This window comes from Eutrigla gurnardus, assembly GCF_963514095.1.
Source record: "Eutrigla gurnardus genome assembly, chromosome: 3".
Taxonomy (NCBI): Eukaryota; Metazoa; Chordata; class Actinopteri; order Perciformes; family Triglidae; genus Eutrigla; species Eutrigla gurnardus.
This window is the reverse complement of record NC_139917.1, coordinates 18,283,676-18,303,918: the sequence shown is the minus strand read 5'-3', so window position 1 is coordinate 18,303,918 and position 20,243 is coordinate 18,283,676. Positions and strand designations below refer to the sequence as shown.

Here is a 20,243-nt window from a genome sequence, read left to right as displayed (position 1 = left end):
TTTTCTTTTTCTTTTTGTTTAAAAAAAAAAAAAAAAGCTATTTGTGCAGGTTGCATTCAAACAAATTGAGGATCAGGTGATTTTCCTGAGGTGAAGATGTCACTCACACACATACACACCTACTCTTCACACATCCATAGAAAAGAATATTACTGTACACTACTGACAACTTAAAGTATGGCTCCCTCTAGCACATTCTGTGGCCTTTGCTCTCAAGACGACACCGGAGCAGCGGGCCCTGAACTGCACGGTGAGGATCACGTGGCTGGATGCAAAGTCACTATGGTGAATGAGAGAGGAGGAAGTGATGAGTTTTCAACTCAGGTTGAGTTGAGAAAAGTTTTCAATCTTTCAAAGGATGACCGACTGCTTCTCTCTCCCACTGCGGCCTGTCGTCTCCCAGGCTGCCGCTCACACACAACCCCAGACCTTGAAGCTTGCCTACCAAGTTCAAACTGAAATCGTTCCTTCGTCCATCTTTGTCCGGGGTTGAGCCTCCGCGTTTGTCTTTTTCTGTGGAGGGCGAAGGATTTGTACTATGGCTGTAGTGCAGGTAGTGGTGGGGAAAAGGAGAAGCCGAGATGCCACGCTCTTGCAGCATCGGCAGGAGTCCCAGTGATGAAGTGTTCGTGGTGGAGTTGGTGGTCTGGCCTCCTGGGCCAAAGTGCCGCTGGTGGGATGGCGATGAAGTGCTCAAGAGCTCACAGGTCCGACAAGATGGCAGGCCGAAAGAGTGAAGGCTGCCAACAGAAATCATTATTTTTAAAACAACACAATAGATAACAGATGCTGTTTCTTTTTGCACAAACATGCAATCTCAAACCCAAATAATGAAGAAAAAAAGAAGACATTAACAGTTTCAGTTAGTAAATGTGTCATTAGTGTCTGTCTATCATTGCTGTAAGATGGAGAAACACGATGTTAGTGCAGCAGCAGTGATGAAACACGATCTGGTGGTTTGCTGAGATGAAAAATCTAGAAAGGTCAAGAGACATTAAAACAAAAGAATATGTTGGGAATGCAAACAAATTAGTGTTAGTAGGAGGATCGAGCAGCAAACATTTAATGTCTCAGTCTATGACCTCGGACAAAGACTTCTTAAATGATTAACCTTAAAGTGTAAGTTTGGCGGAAATTGAAAATAAAGCTATTTTCTGAATGAAAATATATCAACTAAGCCGTGGAGGAAGTAATTTTCGCTCATCACGCAGTTCAGAGCTAGCACGGGCGGAAGCTAGAGTCCAAAATCGCAAACAGTGGGTTAAGCATGGGGCCAACAGCCACACGCTTTCAAAATCGCATTTTTAAACCACTAACATTGCTCAAAACAGCGCCAAACCTCGTCAGCAGCTTGCTCTGGGTGTCTACACATAAAACGAAGCACCAACAACTCAGTTCATGAACCCGAAGTTTATAACAGAAGACAGTTAAGAACACTCACCATTTCTACCCCTGCCAGCTCCTCGCGAAGGATAGTCCGTAAGTGTCGATTACCGAACGCAGCTCTCGTGTTCCCGTGTGAGATCTCGCGTGACATGTATGTGCTTCAGATAAGGCTGCTGTCTTGAACTGATTGGAAGTGTATACAAACTATCCCGACGTTTTTACCCACCGTTATTAACTTATATTTGGCCAAACTGCCACTAATTTAAAAGTATACTCGTTTTATTCTGGGCGAAATCTTCAGTGGTCTCCCTCGTTTTGCATTGCGTTCGGTAATCGACACTTACGGACTATCCTTCGCGAGGAGCTGGCAGGGGTAGAATTGGTGAGTGTTCTTAACTGTCTTCTGTTATAAACTTCGGGTTCATGAACTGAGTTGTTGGTGCTTCGTTTTATGTGTAGACACCCAGAGCAAGCTGCTGACGAGGTTTGGCGCTGTTTTGAGCAATGTTAGTGGTTTAAAAATGCGATTTTGAAAGCGTGTGGCTGTTGGCCCCATGCTAACCCACTGTTTGCGATTTTGGACTCTAGCTTCCGCCCGTGCTAGCTCTGAACTGCGTGATGAGCGAAAATTACTTCCTCCACGGCTTAGTTGATATATTTTCATTCAGAAAATAGCTTTATTTTCAATTTCCGCCAAACTTACACTTTAAGTTATAAGAACTACTGTGCCTCTGTCGTTAATATTGAAATCTAGCATTCATAGCGTATCCATAACCTCGACTCTTACTTTGCCCCGGAGGCGCCTTTTACAGTTGGAGAAAGAGCCTCGACAGACGTTTCCTACCACTGTGGGGGGGAGAGCAGAAATGTTAGGGGGGGGAAGCATCACAGAAGATAATAATCTGGAACATCCAGTGACGCTGAAAAAAAAAGCTGTGGATTAAAGACTAGTCTAGAAGCAGGAGTTCCTTGTTCAGAGTTCACACGGACGTTAAATTTAACGTCAGGGCTGTTAATAATACATAAAGACAATACAGCATGCTAAAAAATGTTTACAGTATGTACATTCTTACCTAGTGGAGAAGGGGGGGATGAGAAGGGAGGGTTGGAGGACTTGGCAGGTGGTAATGGTATGTGTGGGAGAGGTCTGAGGGAGGTTCGGACCAAATGGAGAGACTGGGAGGTCATGGAGGGAGAAAGTGCACATTAAAACTACACAAAGATTACATTCAATGAAGAATTACAAGAGCCAATGAAACTGGAAACGGAAGTAATACTATGCAATTAATGGGACATGAACATAATAAAGGAGGGAAAGCAGGAAACGTGGATTTTTGGAGGAGATTCAATGAAGAGAATAGGAGGATGAGGATTAGTGGAACGGTTTAGCAAGCACACAGTGTGTTTATGTTCGGCCTACCCATGCCGTGGGCTCCAGAGAGCTGCGACAGGTCCGGTTCATCCTCCTCCAGGTCGTTCAGACTGTAGACGTGCTGTATGTCAACCTCCAGCTCCCTGAAGTCTTTAGTCAGGACGCCTGGACGTGGATGCAGGATGCCTCCCAGGTTTGGTTTGGCCAACTGCTGCCACTGGTGCAGAGTCACCGAGCCTGATGACAAGAGAGTCGGAGGGAAGTGAGGTTGAAGAACATTGTGATACGATGTAGTTACGTGTTATTTATAACATTAGAAACTACTCAGATTTTTTCCCTCCAGATTGTATCTTGAACCCAAAACATTTTCTGAAGACCGGTAAGAAGCTTTTACCTTCTAGAGGTTTGACGATCTGCAGGCGGTCAGGCAAGTAGGACCTGGATCCTCCTAAGGAGGCACAGGAGTGCCGTGAGCTGCCGTTCGAGTAGTTGGTGCCTGTCGATGCTGCTGGGCTGGAGACCAGACTGTCATTTGGCGTCAGGAAGCCACTGGAGACCTCGCCCTCTTCGCAGTCCGCTGCCAAGGCATCGAGTTTACGCTCGCGCTCGACGTCGAAGAAAGGCCGCTCAGAGGAGTGGTTCTGCTGGCGGGCTGACAGGTTGCGCAAGGCGGCTTCAAGGTCCTGACCTCCTGGTGTCCCTGGCTGGCCCAGACGCTTCGGCCCACTAACACCGGGGTGAATAAATATGACAATGTTTTAGCTGCTTCAACCCTGTGGAACTTTAAGTGAGGTAATCATGCTGCGAAAACGTTTACAGCTTCACAAAGGTTTCTAAAAAGAATATATAAAAGCACGTTTACAGTATGTGCCTGAATGGACAGTCAACACACACCTGTTGTCTTCTTTCTGAGCATGACTCGAGCTGGGCTTGTCCTCCAGGGTAAGGCTGGCATTGTCAGAGCCATAGTAGCTGGTTCGGGGGGTGCTGGTGCAACTGGAGTGAGTGGACACCGGGCTGGAGCCCGGCAGCCCCGGGGAGTGGCACCGAGACCGCAGCCTAACGGCCTTGTTCACCACCTTGACTGTTTCAAACACACGCCACGGGTGGTTCCTGGCAGGAGAAACAGGGCAGGAGTGGGCATAAATAGACGACACACCATATACATTTCACCTCTTAGTAGCAGAACTGTTTGAAGAAGAGGTATCACACACCCGAAGTGCAGTCAATGTATTTTTCAAGCTGCCGCAGATATTAAAAAATATTTGTGACCCGCCACGGCAAAACCAGCAACAAGTCGGGTGGGACGAATTCCCGTAAACGATGATTTTCGTTTTTTGCAGAATATGCAAGTTGAGATCATGAAGAGGCCACTCCATGTTTCAGGTAACAGTATTGGCAGTGGTAGACAGTAACGGAGTAAATTTACTTAAGTACTGTACTTAAGTAAAGATTAGATTTCTTTGGTTACTTATTATTACTTATTACTCTTACTTGAATACATTTCCAAGACAAATACTTTTACTTTTACTCAAGTTAATTTCTAGAAAAGGCTGAAAAGTACTTGTTACTTTCAGGTCTCTTTTTAGTCCAGTACTATTGGACACAAGCTGTTTGTCAAAGAAGGAAACCTATCACAGTGCACGCTCTCCACTGGGATCTACATAAAAGCGGAAATACGTAATCCCTCCCCATAAGGATACATGGGGAGACAGAGTTTGTTGTGCTCCTATATTGTCCTTCCTGTAAAGACAAGTGACCTCAACATTGAGTTATTGAAAGCAGAGATGTAGTTTTTTGTAAAACAGTGATTCTCAACCAGTGGTGTGGGGACTCATGATAAGATAATATTAATATCTTATTTTTTTATATTCATAATAAATACACAAAGCAATAACATAGCATAAAAAGTGGTGTGTCTTATTTGATCAGTTTAGGAATACAATTGGATACTGGTTTGGAGTCACTGGGTCACGTGATGTGGAAGTTATTGAAAAAATAAGATAATTTCTGCATATTAATATTCATAATAAATACACAAAGCAATAACATAGCATAAAAAGTGGTGCGTCTTATTTGATCAGTTTAGGAATACAATTAGATACTGGTTTGGAGTCACATTATGTGGAAGTTATTGAAAAAAATAAGATAATATTAATATCTTATTTTTTAATATTCATACAAAATAGACAAAGCACTAAAATAGCATAAAATGTGGTGTGTCTTATTCTATCAGTTTATGAATACAATTGGATACTGGTTTGGAGTCACTGGGTCACATGATGTGGAAGTTATTGAAAAAAATTGATAATTTCTGCATATTAATATTCATAAAAAAATTAACTAAGCACAGAAATAAAATAAAATGTGGTGTGTCTTACTTGATCAGTTTGGTAATACAATTGGATACTGGTTTGGAGTCACTGGGTCACGTGATGTGGAAGTTATTGAAAAAATATGATAATTTCTGCATATTAATATTCATAAAAAATACACAAAGCAATAACATAGCATAAAAAGTGGTGTGTCTTATTTGATCAGTTTAGAAATACAATTGGATACTGGTTTGGAGTCACTGGGTCACATGATGGGGAAGCTATTGATAAAAATGCAATCATTTTGTATTCGTATATTTATGGGAAGTAATTTAAGGACGGTCCCTAAATCATTTTCCAACGACTTAGCGCGAGGCACTGGGGCCGTTCTCCTGCTGCCAACACTGGGCAAACCTCAGTAAAGTCGCGGCTGGAACCGGAGTGAATATCCGTCGAATATCCAACTTAAAACTAACTTCACCGCGGTACATCTGCTGTAGTCCTGTGATCCCATTCATTTTATTTGAAATTTACTCTTACTCTTACTTTTACTTAAAGTAAATTTAAAAGCATGTACTTTTGGATACTTAAGTACCTTTAAAAGCAAGTACTTTTTTACTCTTACTCGAGTACCATGTCGACTGAGCTACTTTTACTTGTAACGGAGTACATTTTGACCAGTAGTATTTGTAAGTACTCAAGTACTGGGGTCGAGTACTCTGTCCATCTCTGAGTATTGGTTGCCGTAAAAGTATACATTTATACGGAAGCGTATTGTATTCACTTGAGTAATTTTTTTTTTGGGTTTGTTTTTTGGAGTAATTATTCCTGTTTTTCTGAGTAATTTATTTCTGTGGTCTGTTTTTCTGAGTAATTTTTTTTTGGTCTGTTTTTCTGAGTAATTTTTTTTTGTTTGGTTGTTTTTCTGACTAATTATTTTTCCTGATTTTCTGAGTAATTCTTTTCCTGTTTTTCGGAGTAATTTATTTTCTGTTTTTCGTGGTAATTTTTTTTCTGTTTTTCGTGGTAATTTTTTTTCTGTTTTTCGGAGTAATTTTTTTTCTGAATTATCGCGATACTTCGAACTCCCGCGAGAACCTCCAACCTGCAAGTGACTCCCATGGACTCCTCAGGTGCCTGCGTAAAGTGGATACACTTATGGTAATACCATCTATATGACTCAAAGACAGGACTATCTCCCAGTGTCTTAATCCCAGATCAAAGTAGAACTTGATCAAACTAAACAAGTCGGTCATGTTGGCCTCCATTATCGAGCTTTCACAAAGGAATGAATGCGTCTATTGTTTCAAATGCTGTCTAAACTCAGAAAAAAAATTATTCAGAAAATCAGAAAAAAATTACTCTGAAAAACAGAAAGACAAAATAAATTACTCTGAAAAACAGAAAAAAAAAAAAAATTACTCCGAAAAACAGACCAAAAAAAAATTACTCAGAAAAACAGACAAAAAAAATTTACTCCGAAAAACAGACCAAAAAAATTACTCCGAAAAACAGACCAAAAAATTAATTACTCCGAAAAACAGACCAAAGAAATAAATTACTCAGAAAAACAGACCAAAGGAATAAATTACTCCGAAAAACAGACCAAAGAAATAAATTACTCAGAAAAACAGAAATAATTACTCCAAAAAACAAACCAAAAAAAAATTACTCAAGTGAATGCAATACGCTTCCGTACATTTAGCTTTTGTAGTTTCGGACTAAATCTGCCGTGTCTCTGTCTTTGCTGGGGCTTGTAGAGGCGATGCATACTGATCACCGTTGGCCATTCACGCGCTGTTGTTATTTTTTCGGCCAATCACGTTAGAAGCGAAACACATGGCTAATTATACGGCGCCCGTGTCGCCGCAGCGGATCAGCTGGAGCATGAATCATTAGCAGGCTAACAGATAGCAGATATCACTGAGTGACATCTGTATGGGGGGAAATGGTGCTGAATCCAGATTGGTGCTGGAAAAATACTTCTCTCTTCTCCCTATCTGCATTAATGGTAAATGGTCCTCATTTATAAAGCGCTGTTCTCCAAAGCACTTTACAGGAATGACTGACATTCACCATTCATACACACATTCACACACCGACGGCGAAGTCAACCACGCAGGGCGACAGCCAGCTCATCAGGAGCAATTAGGGTGAGGTGTCTTGCTCAGGGACACCGGGCACTCGGCTGGGAGGGGCCGGGGATCGAACCGGCAGTCTTGCGGTTGCCAGCCAACCCGCTCTACCCCCCCATTAAAATACAAACAAACTGCTGTTGTTTCCAATGTCATTTGAATGTTTCATTCTAGAATTGGAGGTTGAAATATAAACCACGGCCGCCCACTTTGACTGTCATTTCTGCTGCAGTCCTCCAGCGAGCTTCTTTCTTCGAAAGACTACGAAATCTTCAATATCAATATCGTCAGTTGACATGGAGCGACTGAAGAAAAAAGCTAAGGTGAGATTTTTTCTGTTGACCAAGATAAATCTGCAGGCAAGACTCCAATTTAGCCCTGCGTGTATCTTAAGAGAACAGCACTTTTTAAAATCTGAATTGTATGACGGTGTATCAGGGCCATTGATGCCTGTGTGTATTAGTCTGTCTATTGCTCTGTTAAAATGATTGTGCTTCGTCAAATTAGCAACGTTAATGTTAACGATTTGTACTGTAAATTACGATGCTATAACATAAACTAACCGTCATTTATGCTAGTGTTACTCCCTGAGGATCTACACATTTATTTTTCTTATTATTATTTTCTAATTAGGTCCTTAGTTTGATGGCTGCTGGTGGTTATTGTTGATTTTATTTATGTCTGCCAAATTGTCATCTTATGTGTGTTTATTGATCGGGCTCTTGGGCTAATATGCTAGTGGTAGTTTTCACTTGTTGTCATAGCAACTGCAAAGCAACGTTTAATTGAATACAGTGTATAGAATAGCATGATGACACTCTTTTGTATAGGCTATATGTACACATTCAACATTAGAAATAACTTTCTAGTAAGACTACATCAATAGAAATAAGTCTCATCATGCTATACTACACAATATACAGTGAATTTGTCCGACTTTGTGTTTTAATGAGACCTAGCTCTTTTTTGTTACAAAAGAGATGTAAAAGTCTTTAACATTTACTCTGTAAGCATGCAATTGTGATTTTAACAGAATATTTATTTGCATTTAAGAGTGCCAAACACCACAAGCCAAGCAGAGCAGCAGTGGACGCCGAAGTGCTTGAACTTCAACGAGCCCTTCAATCAGCTCAGAAAACCAACCAGAAGCAGGCCTCAATAATCATCAATCTGAGGAAGCAGGTCAATGATTTAGAGCAGACGGGGATCAATTTGGTCCTGCAAAAGGATAAGCTTGTGAAAAAACTCGGCATCATGCAGAAGATACACAAAAGTAAATATGCCCAATGTACAAAGAAGCTTGACAGGCTGGATTTGAAGGGCGATGGGACCGACAAAACTTCCGAGGAGGAGGAGAACGAAACTGCCTTTGAGAACACCTTGGATGAGGGGGAGGAAGAAATGGCCACAGAGCTTCAAGAAATGCATGAGGAGTGCCAGGAGCAGGACGATGAGGGCTCGAGCAAGAAGATGGATATGGAGGAAGAGACAGCCGGAAAAAAAACAGGAGGCCATGGAATAGCAGAGGAGTGAGAAAAGGTACGCAGTTTCATTTACACTGAATATTTTGCTTTGGGTAAAAAAATTCAAAAAACTCTATGGTTACTAATAACTCATCCTTTGATAGCAAAATGAAAATATAATCTGTTGTAACTTTTTTCAGGATCCTATTTCAAAAAAGAAGAAAAGGCTGCCCCTCTAGCACTGCTGCCTCATAAGAAATAAAAATGCACATGCACTCTTAAGATGTTCAGTGTCTTGACTAGTGACTCCTTGTGTAGCCCTCACCCAGTCTAACACACTACAATGATCACAAGATATTTAATTAAAGATATACTATGCAGGATATTACAAAAAACACAATGGATAGACTTAATCCCTCTGAATCATCACTGATCCACTAGATGTGCATGGTGGTGTATCTACAGGTGAACTGCCCTCTGTCTGGAATTTCTCTTTTCGTATTATTATGCTGGGACGTTCCTGTTCCCTTTGGGCGGTGGGTGTGTAGCCCCCAACCAATAACAGTGGGTCGGGACTTCATCAAAACGTAGTGACCAGGTGACCTCGCTGTCCCCTTCCTCTGCTCTCTGTTCCTACGCTGTGATGGATGTGTGAAGAGCTGCAGGTCTGTTTAGCAGAGAGCAGGGGTGAGCCACACACACACACATACGCACGCACACACACACAACATGGCAGCATGTCAATGGTGAAGCTTCCCTCAGGGTTGTATGGAGATGTGGGCGTGTGTATTTGGGCTTGAGGATGTTTCATTTAACTGATTAACTGCTTTATTCTCGGCGACGCCACTCCCTCTCTTCATTCACACTATATATCAGTAGAGTAATCCATCTTCAGACAAAAGGCCTCTGTGAGTGATATTATATACTATTATTAGATCGTTAATAGTGATGCATCAATAAAGTTAAGCTTGTTACAGTAAGGTTTAGTCCAGTGGGTCACAAATTCCAAAGGTTCCTAGTTTAAGTGAGAATATTTAATAATATAATATTTCCCTATGAAATTAAATGGAATAAAAGTATTTAATGTCATACATACATACATGAATCAAGGTGGAATACATGGATCAACTCAAGACTGTTGAAAAGCAGCTTGATACTGTCTCCTATCAGAGAACAGCAGCTGAAGTCTGTATAGCTGTAGTTTCTACAGTTCATCTCTGCTTAGCTTTTCATTTTATACAAACAAACCATCAGTTGAGGTCGAACTACCAAGGCATTTAAGCATAAAATAACCGTTGATGACTCACATAAAGTAAATATCCTGGGTTTCAAACAAATTCAAACAAAGGCAAACATATGAGAACACAAACACTAAATCACAAACTCACTTGTACTCTGATGGTGCCGGGGTGTCCAGGCCTTTGCGGAAGGTGCCCTCTATCTCGGCTGCCAGTGAGTCCATGGGGAGTACAGAGGCCAGTGCAGTGTACCGTTGCACCGTGCTGTTGGGAAGGCTCTTATTACGCAAGTTCTTAATGTCTTCTCGGGCCTCGTGGAGCATGTCCTCACACTGAGAGTACTTGTCCCGCAGGTCCTTAAGCTGCAGACAGGGGAGACATATCCATCAGATTGCAATACAAGAAGAGTACTTCCTCAGAGCTGAATATTGACATATTGACGCTTAAGTATCTGCAAAGATACATTGTCATGCAGAGAAGAATGTTTCTGGGTAAACACGTGAAGGCTCTAAGAGTAGCTGATAATATATATTAACAAAATCTCAACTATACATTGTCTGTATTGTCTCCTGATATTACACACATTTTTCATCTCAAAATATTATAAAAATGATCTCTGCACCTTACCCTGGGTGCCTGGTTATGTTTTAAAAAGTTATTAAGGATACAGAAAAATATTGTAATTTAAAACAAAGTCTGCAAATCTACACCACCTAAACTTTTGATAAGTCAAGACAGAGTCGCCTGCACTCGTCTTGATTAGAAAGATTGAGGGTGAAAAACCAAGTATGCCAATCCCTCTCACACCTGCATGCACTCCTACAGTGTAAGAGGAGAGGTAGAGACGCTGTGCTGCTGCCAGAAGAATGCTAACTGAGATCACTGATTGACATGGGAATTAATTACACTATAATAGATTTGTGAATATTTCTCACTTTAAAACTGATGGTCTAAATAACTTACTGCTGCACAGTGCTGCTCCGCCTTCTTTGTCTGCGCCACACTGTTGTATATCTAAGGTCTGTGCACTGTATAGAAAAGCCTCTTTTCACACCACAACATTAGTGTTTATGAATTTGCTCTTACTGTGGATTTATTGGCTTTTAAATTATATTTATTTGTAAACAGAACTGATTGGCAGGCTGGATTTGCCCCGCGGGTTGCAAGTTGCACAGGCCTGCTCTATACCCTCTACCTCATAACAAACTCAAGTCCTTGACTTTCTCAAAGCTCTGGACTTCTGCCAACAGATGGACTGGTTAAGTGGAGAATGTCAATCGGTAGCATTTCGGTTGGGCAGACATCCAACACGGAAAAGATTTGTTATTTTAATTCATCTTCTTGTTTGTTTCTGAACAATGCGTTTTGATAAATCCCCACAATCACATTCAGTTCATTTCAGCTTTACAAATGTTTACATATGCCTTTTTGTTGAAATGATAGTTCATTACTAACTCGTTATTATAACATGCATTAATATTCAGTCTGTCATTGTGAATGATGAAAGCTCTTAGTTCACTGAACAACCAACATGTTGGCAACATCAAAATAAAAAAATTAAACACTCATTCAACACCTTTCACATTCTCTTCTCAAATGTAAGACTTTACAGTTCCTTTAAATATTTGATTTTCCAAGTATTTTTCTTTCAGTCCCTTATTGAAATCCACATGAATCACTCTTCACATCATAATAAATCAGATCCACCACACAGCACTTATTTATAAATAAATTACGTCACTTTTAAAGCTAGTTGCTTACCGTTTGCTGACAAGCAATCTGTTTTCAAAATGGGAGCATAGGGCTCACTCCACATGAAATGCACCGGGGCAACATTACTTCGCTTCCAGCAAACTTTTTCATTAGCGGCGCATTAATAGAGGGGAAACACTGGCCATTCTCTGGATTGTACGTTGAAAAGTTTCACTGTATGCCTTGTTTTCTCCACTTATAAGGCATTGCTTTCCTCAACGCTTTTTGACTGACATAACTTGGTCAATGCCATAAGAAATACCCTGACAAAGGCCACATGCCGAAATGCATTGGTTTTTACAATTAAGTTGTTCTACATATTAAGATATGAGTTTTGACCTCCTTGGGAGAGAATGTGAAAGATCCTAGTCCGACTCTCAGTGCTTCTACTTTGTCAAAGTGTCTTGCCTCTGATTGAAGATTTAGCTGGCTCTCACGGGAGGCACTCAGGTGTTGGTTCAGCTCCTCATTCTCATGGCTGATCTAGAGGGACAGAGACAAGAAAGTTAGCAGGGTTTTACTGTTATTTTACGGTAAGTCCATGCGTAGAGAACTTGGAAACGTTCTCTCACCCCTTTGCAACGGGCCTGCAGGTCAACAATCTGAGCGAGCAGTGAGCTGATCTCCTCCTGTTGTCGGAGACAGTCCTCGACTTTCCGTGCTAGCTCCTCTGATAGGTCGACAACCTGCTTATTGACGGATGCTGAAACACACAAGTCCCAGAAATACAGCTGTATTATATCAGGGTATGACAAAATTAATCAGGATACTCAAAACATCATTCCAACAATTTTCACTCTATTATCATATCACTTCAAATAGGTTACATCTCTGAAGAAGGTGAAAGCTGACATCTTAACACACATGAGGAAATATATGTGTGTGTGTTTATCAAGGTAAAAATAGTATTGCCAAATCCACGTCGTGGCTGAACGTAACACTGCTGACTGATGAAAACGGTATACCCTCCACGCCTACTCTTCATTCATTTCATATACTGAAAAAAGAGTGTACGACTTACTGAGTTCTTCCACACACACCATCATCAGCTCCTGTTCTTGTTCCTCATAGTTAGCCGTCTCTGTTGTGAGCTCACTGGTCTGCAGAAATAATGACCAATGTCAAAATGGCATACTTTTAATGCAGTAGACATTAAAATAAAGCAGGAAAAGTATTATAATTAGTATTATATTATTAATGGTGTTATTATTCAACATACAATACGAGTTCAAAAGCTAGATTTTATACAGACATGACCAGAAAAAAGATCAACATTTATATGCAACTTTCATTTCGTTTCATGTGACCTTTGCAGTGTTGCATACCTCTAATCGCAGTTTGCGGTTCTCATCCTCTAAACCCTTCAATTTCTGCTGTAGGAAGTCGTAGTGGACGAAGTTGGTGAGAGAGCTGCATGATTCGTTTCTTTTTATTCTATGAAAAGAAAATACACATTTGTCATCCATTTCTCATCAATTAGCTTGCAGAACCATTGGAAAATATATCCAAGCAAACGTGAAAATAATTTTTCTAACCGCTAGAGAGAAATGAAAAGAGAACAGTAATGAGTAGTGATAATGATTAACCGCTGATGAGACAGAGTTTAGCATTAAGCTTAGCTGGAAATTTAAAAGGATCAATGGAGATGTTCTGACTTATGTTTACTTACACATACACACTGAGCAGGTAGACTGTATTTACATTATTTTTATATTATTATTTGCGTTACATTGGAGTAAAAATTATTGGTTTCTATTAATTTGATGTTACAAGAACAAAGATAATGTAGTACAGAACACCCTGTCTGTAACATTGACACGTTTGGTCAAAGGTCCAAACTCACGGTGAGCGCGATTCAGCGTTCTCGATTTCCTCGGTGCTCGCATAGAACTGAAGAAGGTCGTCTCGCATCGACAGCTCATGGCGAAGTTGAGCAATCTATAACATACAGTCGATTCATATCACTGGACAGTCCAAGCACCACGTTGATCTTGTATTTCACACTTGTAACATTAGGTTGGTAGATACCTCTTCTTTGGCGGTCTCGAGCTGTTCATCCAGCATTTCATTGCGTGCGGTTATTTCTTGGTTCTGCTTCAGGAGGGATTGACCGATCCTCGCTGCCAACTCGAGATCCCGCTCTTTCTGCAAAGTGATGCATATATACTGCATTTATTTTACAGAATAATGTTTCATGATGAAGCACATTTGTTGTCAAAATGCGGCAGATATTATACAATCACAGTTTTATTAAGGCAATCATGCAGGTATGTTTTTAACCAAATGTAATGTGCTTTCATCTGAAACATGAGCACTGAAAGGGGTGACAAACAGGGATGATCAGAGAGGAAGATAACTTTAATCCTCCATAATCCCATTCCTCTGCTGTGTGTCTCTCACCTCCTCCAGTAGGTGGGTGACTGCCTTGATGTCATGATACGTCTTAGTGACCTGGCCCACTCTGTCTGAGCACAGCACTGAGGGAGGAGGGAGAGAGGGATTTAATGAATGGAGGATAAGACAGAGCTGTACGTGGCACACAAAGGTTACTGTAACAACAAAGCATTGCTGACTGTTTATCACGAACGAGAGGTTATGAGCAATAACAACTAGCCAATGGGGGACCTTTCTTTTTCTCCTTTCTTTCTTTTTTTTTTAATTTCAACTGATCTCTTCCTATATTTCAGTTTTTCAACCAGTTACTGAACCAAGACAGCCTTACTGCAATCAGACTAGCTATAAAAGCATAGTTTTACTCCTATAAAAGAGATCAAAGATTGACTTGCTTGTTATATGTCATTGGTGATATTAATTATTGACAGGTCCAGAATTGAGCTACTTTTGAAGTGTGATTTTTTTCTGAGACTGGTAGGGTAGACCTAATTTGCATACAACTCACATAAATTATCCCCAGCCCCCCCCCCCCCTAAAAAAACAAACTCCCAACTGACTCCAGGAAACACAAATCTCCGGGGACACACCTGGTAGGTGGTAAAATACGGGAAGCAATATACATAACAATGGGAACGTGAAATGGGAGTTAAAGACCACAGTAAATGCATTTGAAGTAAAAACAGTACATTCATGTTATCCAGGCAGGAAGGAAGAGGGGAAAGACAAAGCACCAGTTTAGTTAGTGCATCAGTATATTGGTCTACATGTCCGTAGAGCTATATTTTATTTAGGATAATATATTGTATCTAACTACTTAAGACTTAGATTCTAAACTGTTTTTCATGCTGGAAAATGTAAGGTATTACTTTGTAGATATTACAATGCATTATTTGGAGATTAGATCCATGTTAGACTTTAAAAGTAGTGATCATGGTTTGGCAGGGGCACATTTTGAGTTCTCGTACTGGGCCCGTTTTGTCACAAACACCTGGCAACCCTGGGGATATTGCTGTTTCTTAGCAAGCAAATCACAATTCCAGTACTTTCTTTTAGATTGTCTATTCAAAGTTGTGGTTTACTGTTGCATTTCTGGATGAGCTGTTCGGATAAAAATGGATAATCTTTTTGAAAATGGATTTTTATTCATAGATTGCATAATCATGCAAACATGACGAAAGAGAGCTCGCCCTCATAAAGATAACCTTGTCAATTTTTTTTCTCTCTCGTATGACTGTGGTAGAGTTTCCACGGCTACCGACCACAACATCTCCCTGTGGACAGCCAGATACTGATCCTCTTAGCTTGATCCCTTTTAGCCCAGATAAGACGGCAATAAAGACCTCGTTCTCCTGGATACCAATATAGCTCATCGGGACAGACGGCCAGGGCTAAACAGACATGTAGTGTGTTCACACCAGCAGGAAATGTACAGCATGGAAGGGATAACAGCGACTGATTATTGACCTGTGCCTTTGTTTACATCCTGGAGAATGGTTTGTTTGTGTCCACTTCAAAGTCAATAAGGGTGAAGTGGTGTGGAGGTCAATGAGTCATTTTTTCAGTTCAGAAGTTATTGATGTGGTTCTTAATTTAAGTCATTAATGTACTGTACATGAGCCAAACACTGACGAGTTATAATTGTTAGTAATTTTTATTTATTTTTTTACAAGGGGCTAAGGTAATAAACTATAACCATTAAATACAATACTGTGTTTTAATGTTGTTCTACTTATGTAAACTTGTAATTGTAGGAGTTGTGCTTTTGGATAATAACTTGTTGACTTAAGATGCATACCATCTTTATACATGTGACTCATTTGTTAAGGGTGTACAAAATATGCCTCGACAGCTTGCAATTCTGAATGACACACTGAATACCTCTAAAACAAAATCTGTTGTGTAATCTCTCTTTGGTAGAGAGCTTAGCTGGACTAAAAGAGATGGGAAGTTGCCATAAAGCAAAGTAATTAGATTGAGGTCCTTGATTTATTATTTTTATTTTTTTGGCTGGAAACACAGTGATTGGATAGCTGTATCAGTGCTTTATCTACCTAATGAAAATAACCTTGGGCTGAACTACTGCGCTGACTATGAATTATATAACACAACTCATGTCCACAGCAGTCTGAGGTGATTTACTGGCACATAGAGGTCACGTTTCCATCTTCACTAAGCAGATTGAAGAGTAATGTTTCACAAGTGTCACGGTGAAAGCATTTTAACTCACCACAAATAATCACAAAACATGTCGCCAGAAAAATGCCAGGAAAGATTAATGTGTCAAAGTCACTTCTGCAAAAGCAGATTCTGGGACAGCAACATGACAAAACCGACAAACTGCATAGCAGCTATGGAGATGATAAGAAAGACCTCTTAAGCATGACTCTAAAATGTATTCTATGTATAACTGCCAGTGTATAACTGTATGTATAACTGCCAGTGGGTTGCAGATACTGTACCCAAACACTTACAAAATAAGATACAATTCACTCCAAAGTTATTCTATATTCTATATGCTATACATTGTTATATGCATTTGAATGACTGCAATTTCAGCAGGCATCGACAGGTCCCACAACACCCACAAAGTCTCACCAGTGGAAATACCGGATCTATTTCCACTTGACCCGACAGCCACGTCGTAGAGCAGATAAAGGGAAGAGGTGCTGTTATGCCAGCTCGAGGTTTTAGGGGTTTGTATTGAGCTAAATCCAGGCTGCAACCCTGAACTGCTTGTCTAATACTGTAACTAATGGATGACCCTCGCTGACTTAGGTATACTTATGACGTCTGTATTGCTGTGGGGATCAGACAGGCATGGATAAGCCCCAAGAATAAGATTCTCAAAGATCCCCTTATTGATCTCTATTGTTCTGTAGGTGCAGACTTGACAAGATTGGCAGGAACTAAAGTTTGTCTCACAGAGCTTCCTACTGTTAATCTGCCCCGGATATATTTTTAGCGCAGCTAAAGAGTGCAACATATTTTTCAATGGTAACATTCATTTCACAATAAAGGATTGGGAGGAGTTATGAATAACAGGGAATCCATCACTAATATGTTAAAAATGACAGCTGGATTTCAGTCTAAAGATCCCGACAATATAGACATACCACAATAATACACAGCATACGCATTAATGTGTCCTACAACAAACAACCAAGCATAAGTATGTAAGCGCTGAAAATATATCCAATTGCATAACAGAGAGGCCAGAAATGTGTTTGGTTGAGTGTCCTGGTTTTCTGGAGTTGTGCCCATGTCGCAGCATTCGTGCGGGTTCCAGCCACATGCCCGTTTAGACAAAGGAAGCCCGATACAGATGAGGAATAGAGAAGACTTTCAACCGCTCTGTTTATGCAGAACATCATCGTTTTTAATCGTAGTTGAACATCCAACCCTGTTCTACATTATAAACACATATTTATTTAAAAAAATACTGTAACAAGATTAAATTGTGCCAATACAAACTGCTCCGCACTATAAGCCAGGCACATATTTTTTGCACATATTGTATCAACAGTCTAACATTGCATTACAGGGTAACAAGACTAACAATACTGTATTGAAACTAAGGCAGCAGCACAATTAATGCACCTGAACTCTTTGTTCTTCTGAACCACAGACCACAACGAAGAGGATATGGGATCAGATCATTCCTTCAATCTCATAAAATCAATTTAATGCCAAAAGCACTTCCCCCTCTGAGATTCAAACTATGTCAAAGAAAAAGAAATCCCCAGAAATAGAAACTGTAGCATTAAAATACTATTCCCTACAAAATACTATTCCCTACCGCACTGATCTCTTGTATAATAACGGCAGTACAGGAGAAAACATTTAACAGTGCTGCCAATGACAACTGCTGACATGTACGCTGCTGCAGAATGCACGGAGACACACACACACACACACGCACACACACTTAGTGACCTTCACACCACTAAGAGGGAACTGAATATATTTACAAAACTTTAAACATCTCAGGGCACTTTCGGGTTGAATATAAGGAGTCGTATGACTAAGATTGATTGATTTTGTTTAATGATAATCATCATTTGCACGATCAAATGACAACACAGCCTCCTGCAGTACATGCAGCATACTATAAAGCATTTAACCACTTAGATAACAAAGACCTTGCCGATGCAATGTACAACAAAACACACCAGTCATACAGAATAACCATTAACCATTACATGCAGTACATTTAATTTGTCTTAACTCTTCTAAGCATGGGCTCTGCAGATCACTGACCAGCCTCTTGTGCATACCACCAGCCGTTCCCTAACCTCTGCATCATCACATACTGCCTTATCTCACCTTGTGTCACCTCCCGGCAAAGGCTTTGCTTGTTGTTGTTATTATTACTGTTGTTATTGCTGTTGAGGCATTTCTTCTCCTCCTCCACCACTACATCCATCACAAGACTGGAAGTGCTCTTCTCTTCCTCCTCCTCAGATGCAGAGGAGCTCCACACCTCCATGGTGGCGTGAGAAAAACTGCCCTCCACCCCTCCGTCCATCGGTTAAATCCCTTCTCCTTCTGATTCTACTGTGTGTACGCTGTGCTGTCACACACCACTTGTGCCTCTGGCATCATGCTGTTGGCCTCTGTGTTTGGGAAAACAGTGTCCACTTGCCTACGTGAGTGGGCGTAGACACCTGTGCTCCTGAGTGTGCAAGAGAATCTGAGCTGCTCGGTGTTAATGTATAATCCCTCGGAATGTAAGAGCCATCTGTCGTCATGCCTGCCTCCGTTCACCTGGCCACGTTGGACTACCGGGTATGAAAGGAGGGGAGGAAGAGGAGTAGGGGTGAAGGAGGAAGAAAAATCTAAACCACAAGCCACAAGAGCTGATATTGATCACACAGACCTTGTCTAATCACAAAAAAATGAAAGTATTGCTAGCTAAGATTAAAATAATTATTCAGGATGGAGATGATGGTGCAGTTAAAAAGGATGCTGCATTAAGCCCCCCCACCCCTGTGGAACTGAGGGAGATGGTAGGTTCCGCCCCTGCCAATGGCTGTTCTTGTTCTGCACACGTAACACCAGATAGAGTGGGGCTCTGCGTAATACTGGTGCAGACAGAGCCACACCCACTTTACAGGGGTCTGTTGGGAGCAATAGAGGGAATACAGTCTGAGATTTTATGGGCTTTGACTGGAGTTATTGAGAGAAAAAATTATGTCGTTTGTTTATTCATCTATTCATATATATTTCTCCCCTGTACAAAAACAATGATTCTTATAGTATAATAATATATAACATATATTAAAAATGTATAGTATAATCAACAATAAAAATAACAATTCATATAACAGATTGTAGATTCATCTTGTATCCATTTTATTTATATTGCAATCAAGATCCAAAGTAGGATTTTCCAATTAATTCCATTGTGCTACAGTGATCCACAGTCATACACCTGCTCATCATATTCACTGTCTTGTCTCTGTCTGTCCCATGCCCTTGCAGTTGCTACCCCAGACACAGCAGTTTGCCTACTATCAAATATTGACCTACTCATTAATTTTTCACACAAAAGCTGACTCTTTCCAGGTCAAATGCAGCACGCAAGAGACAGTGGAGACTCAACTTTCACCATCTGTGATTTCCTATTCCTGTGCTCTGTATTCTGCAAACAATAGATGCTTTCAAAGACTATCTATGAGGGCAGCACATCTAAAATAAACATTTAAGTGGAAACCAGTTAAAGTTACCAGGCACTCCTATAACAAGACAACTAAAATGCTGCAAAGGGATAGGTTATAAGGAAGTAGGGGCTCAAGTACTTTGCCCACAATAACAAGCAAAGACGGGATGTGAGTCACCTTTCCAGTAATAAAATTAACAATTAGCTTTGATTCAGAATTCTAAACATCACAACATGGATGATTGAGATTAACGATTTGCTATATTAACTAAGTATACCACTACATTTCCAATAAAATCTTGATAAGATCAGTTCAGCCCACAACTGCAACACAATGAGGATATAATAAGTGCCATATCACTAGTACAAGTCTCTGCAAACAGAGCTGATATCACGGGTCAATATGAGTTCGGGGAAACACCCTGAAAGTCCACATTGTTTTGACACCGAAATTTAGCCCTGTGCAACAATCACATACGGCTCTTATATCTGATCTAATACATAAACAAATAATGATTTATTACAGATC

The 20,243-nt window shown here is 40.4% G+C and overlaps 2 protein-coding genes across 2 annotated transcripts in view; one reads left to right on the top strand and one right to left on the bottom strand.

Annotated features, from left to right (window-relative positions):
* The window catches only part of dpcd (deleted in primary ciliary dyskinesia homolog (mouse)), a 183,095-nt gene that overhangs the window by 150,407 nt on the left and 12,445 nt on the right, over positions 1-20,243 (top strand). The gene's annotated exons all lie outside the window — the stretch shown is intronic.
* hap1 (huntingtin associated protein 1) lies at positions 24-18,775 on the bottom strand. Its single transcript, XM_084006659.1, is given in 15 exon segments — positions 24-411; positions 413-740; positions 2,460-2,562; positions 2,807-2,995; positions 3,153-3,484; positions 3,647-3,871; positions 10,060-10,271; positions 12,070-12,144; positions 12,234-12,364; positions 12,683-12,761; positions 12,987-13,095; positions 13,505-13,599; positions 13,690-13,806; positions 14,062-14,138; positions 18,379-18,775. Coding segments are annotated over 15 exon segments (2,334 nt in total). The 5' UTR covers positions 18,581-18,775; the 3' UTR covers positions 24-351.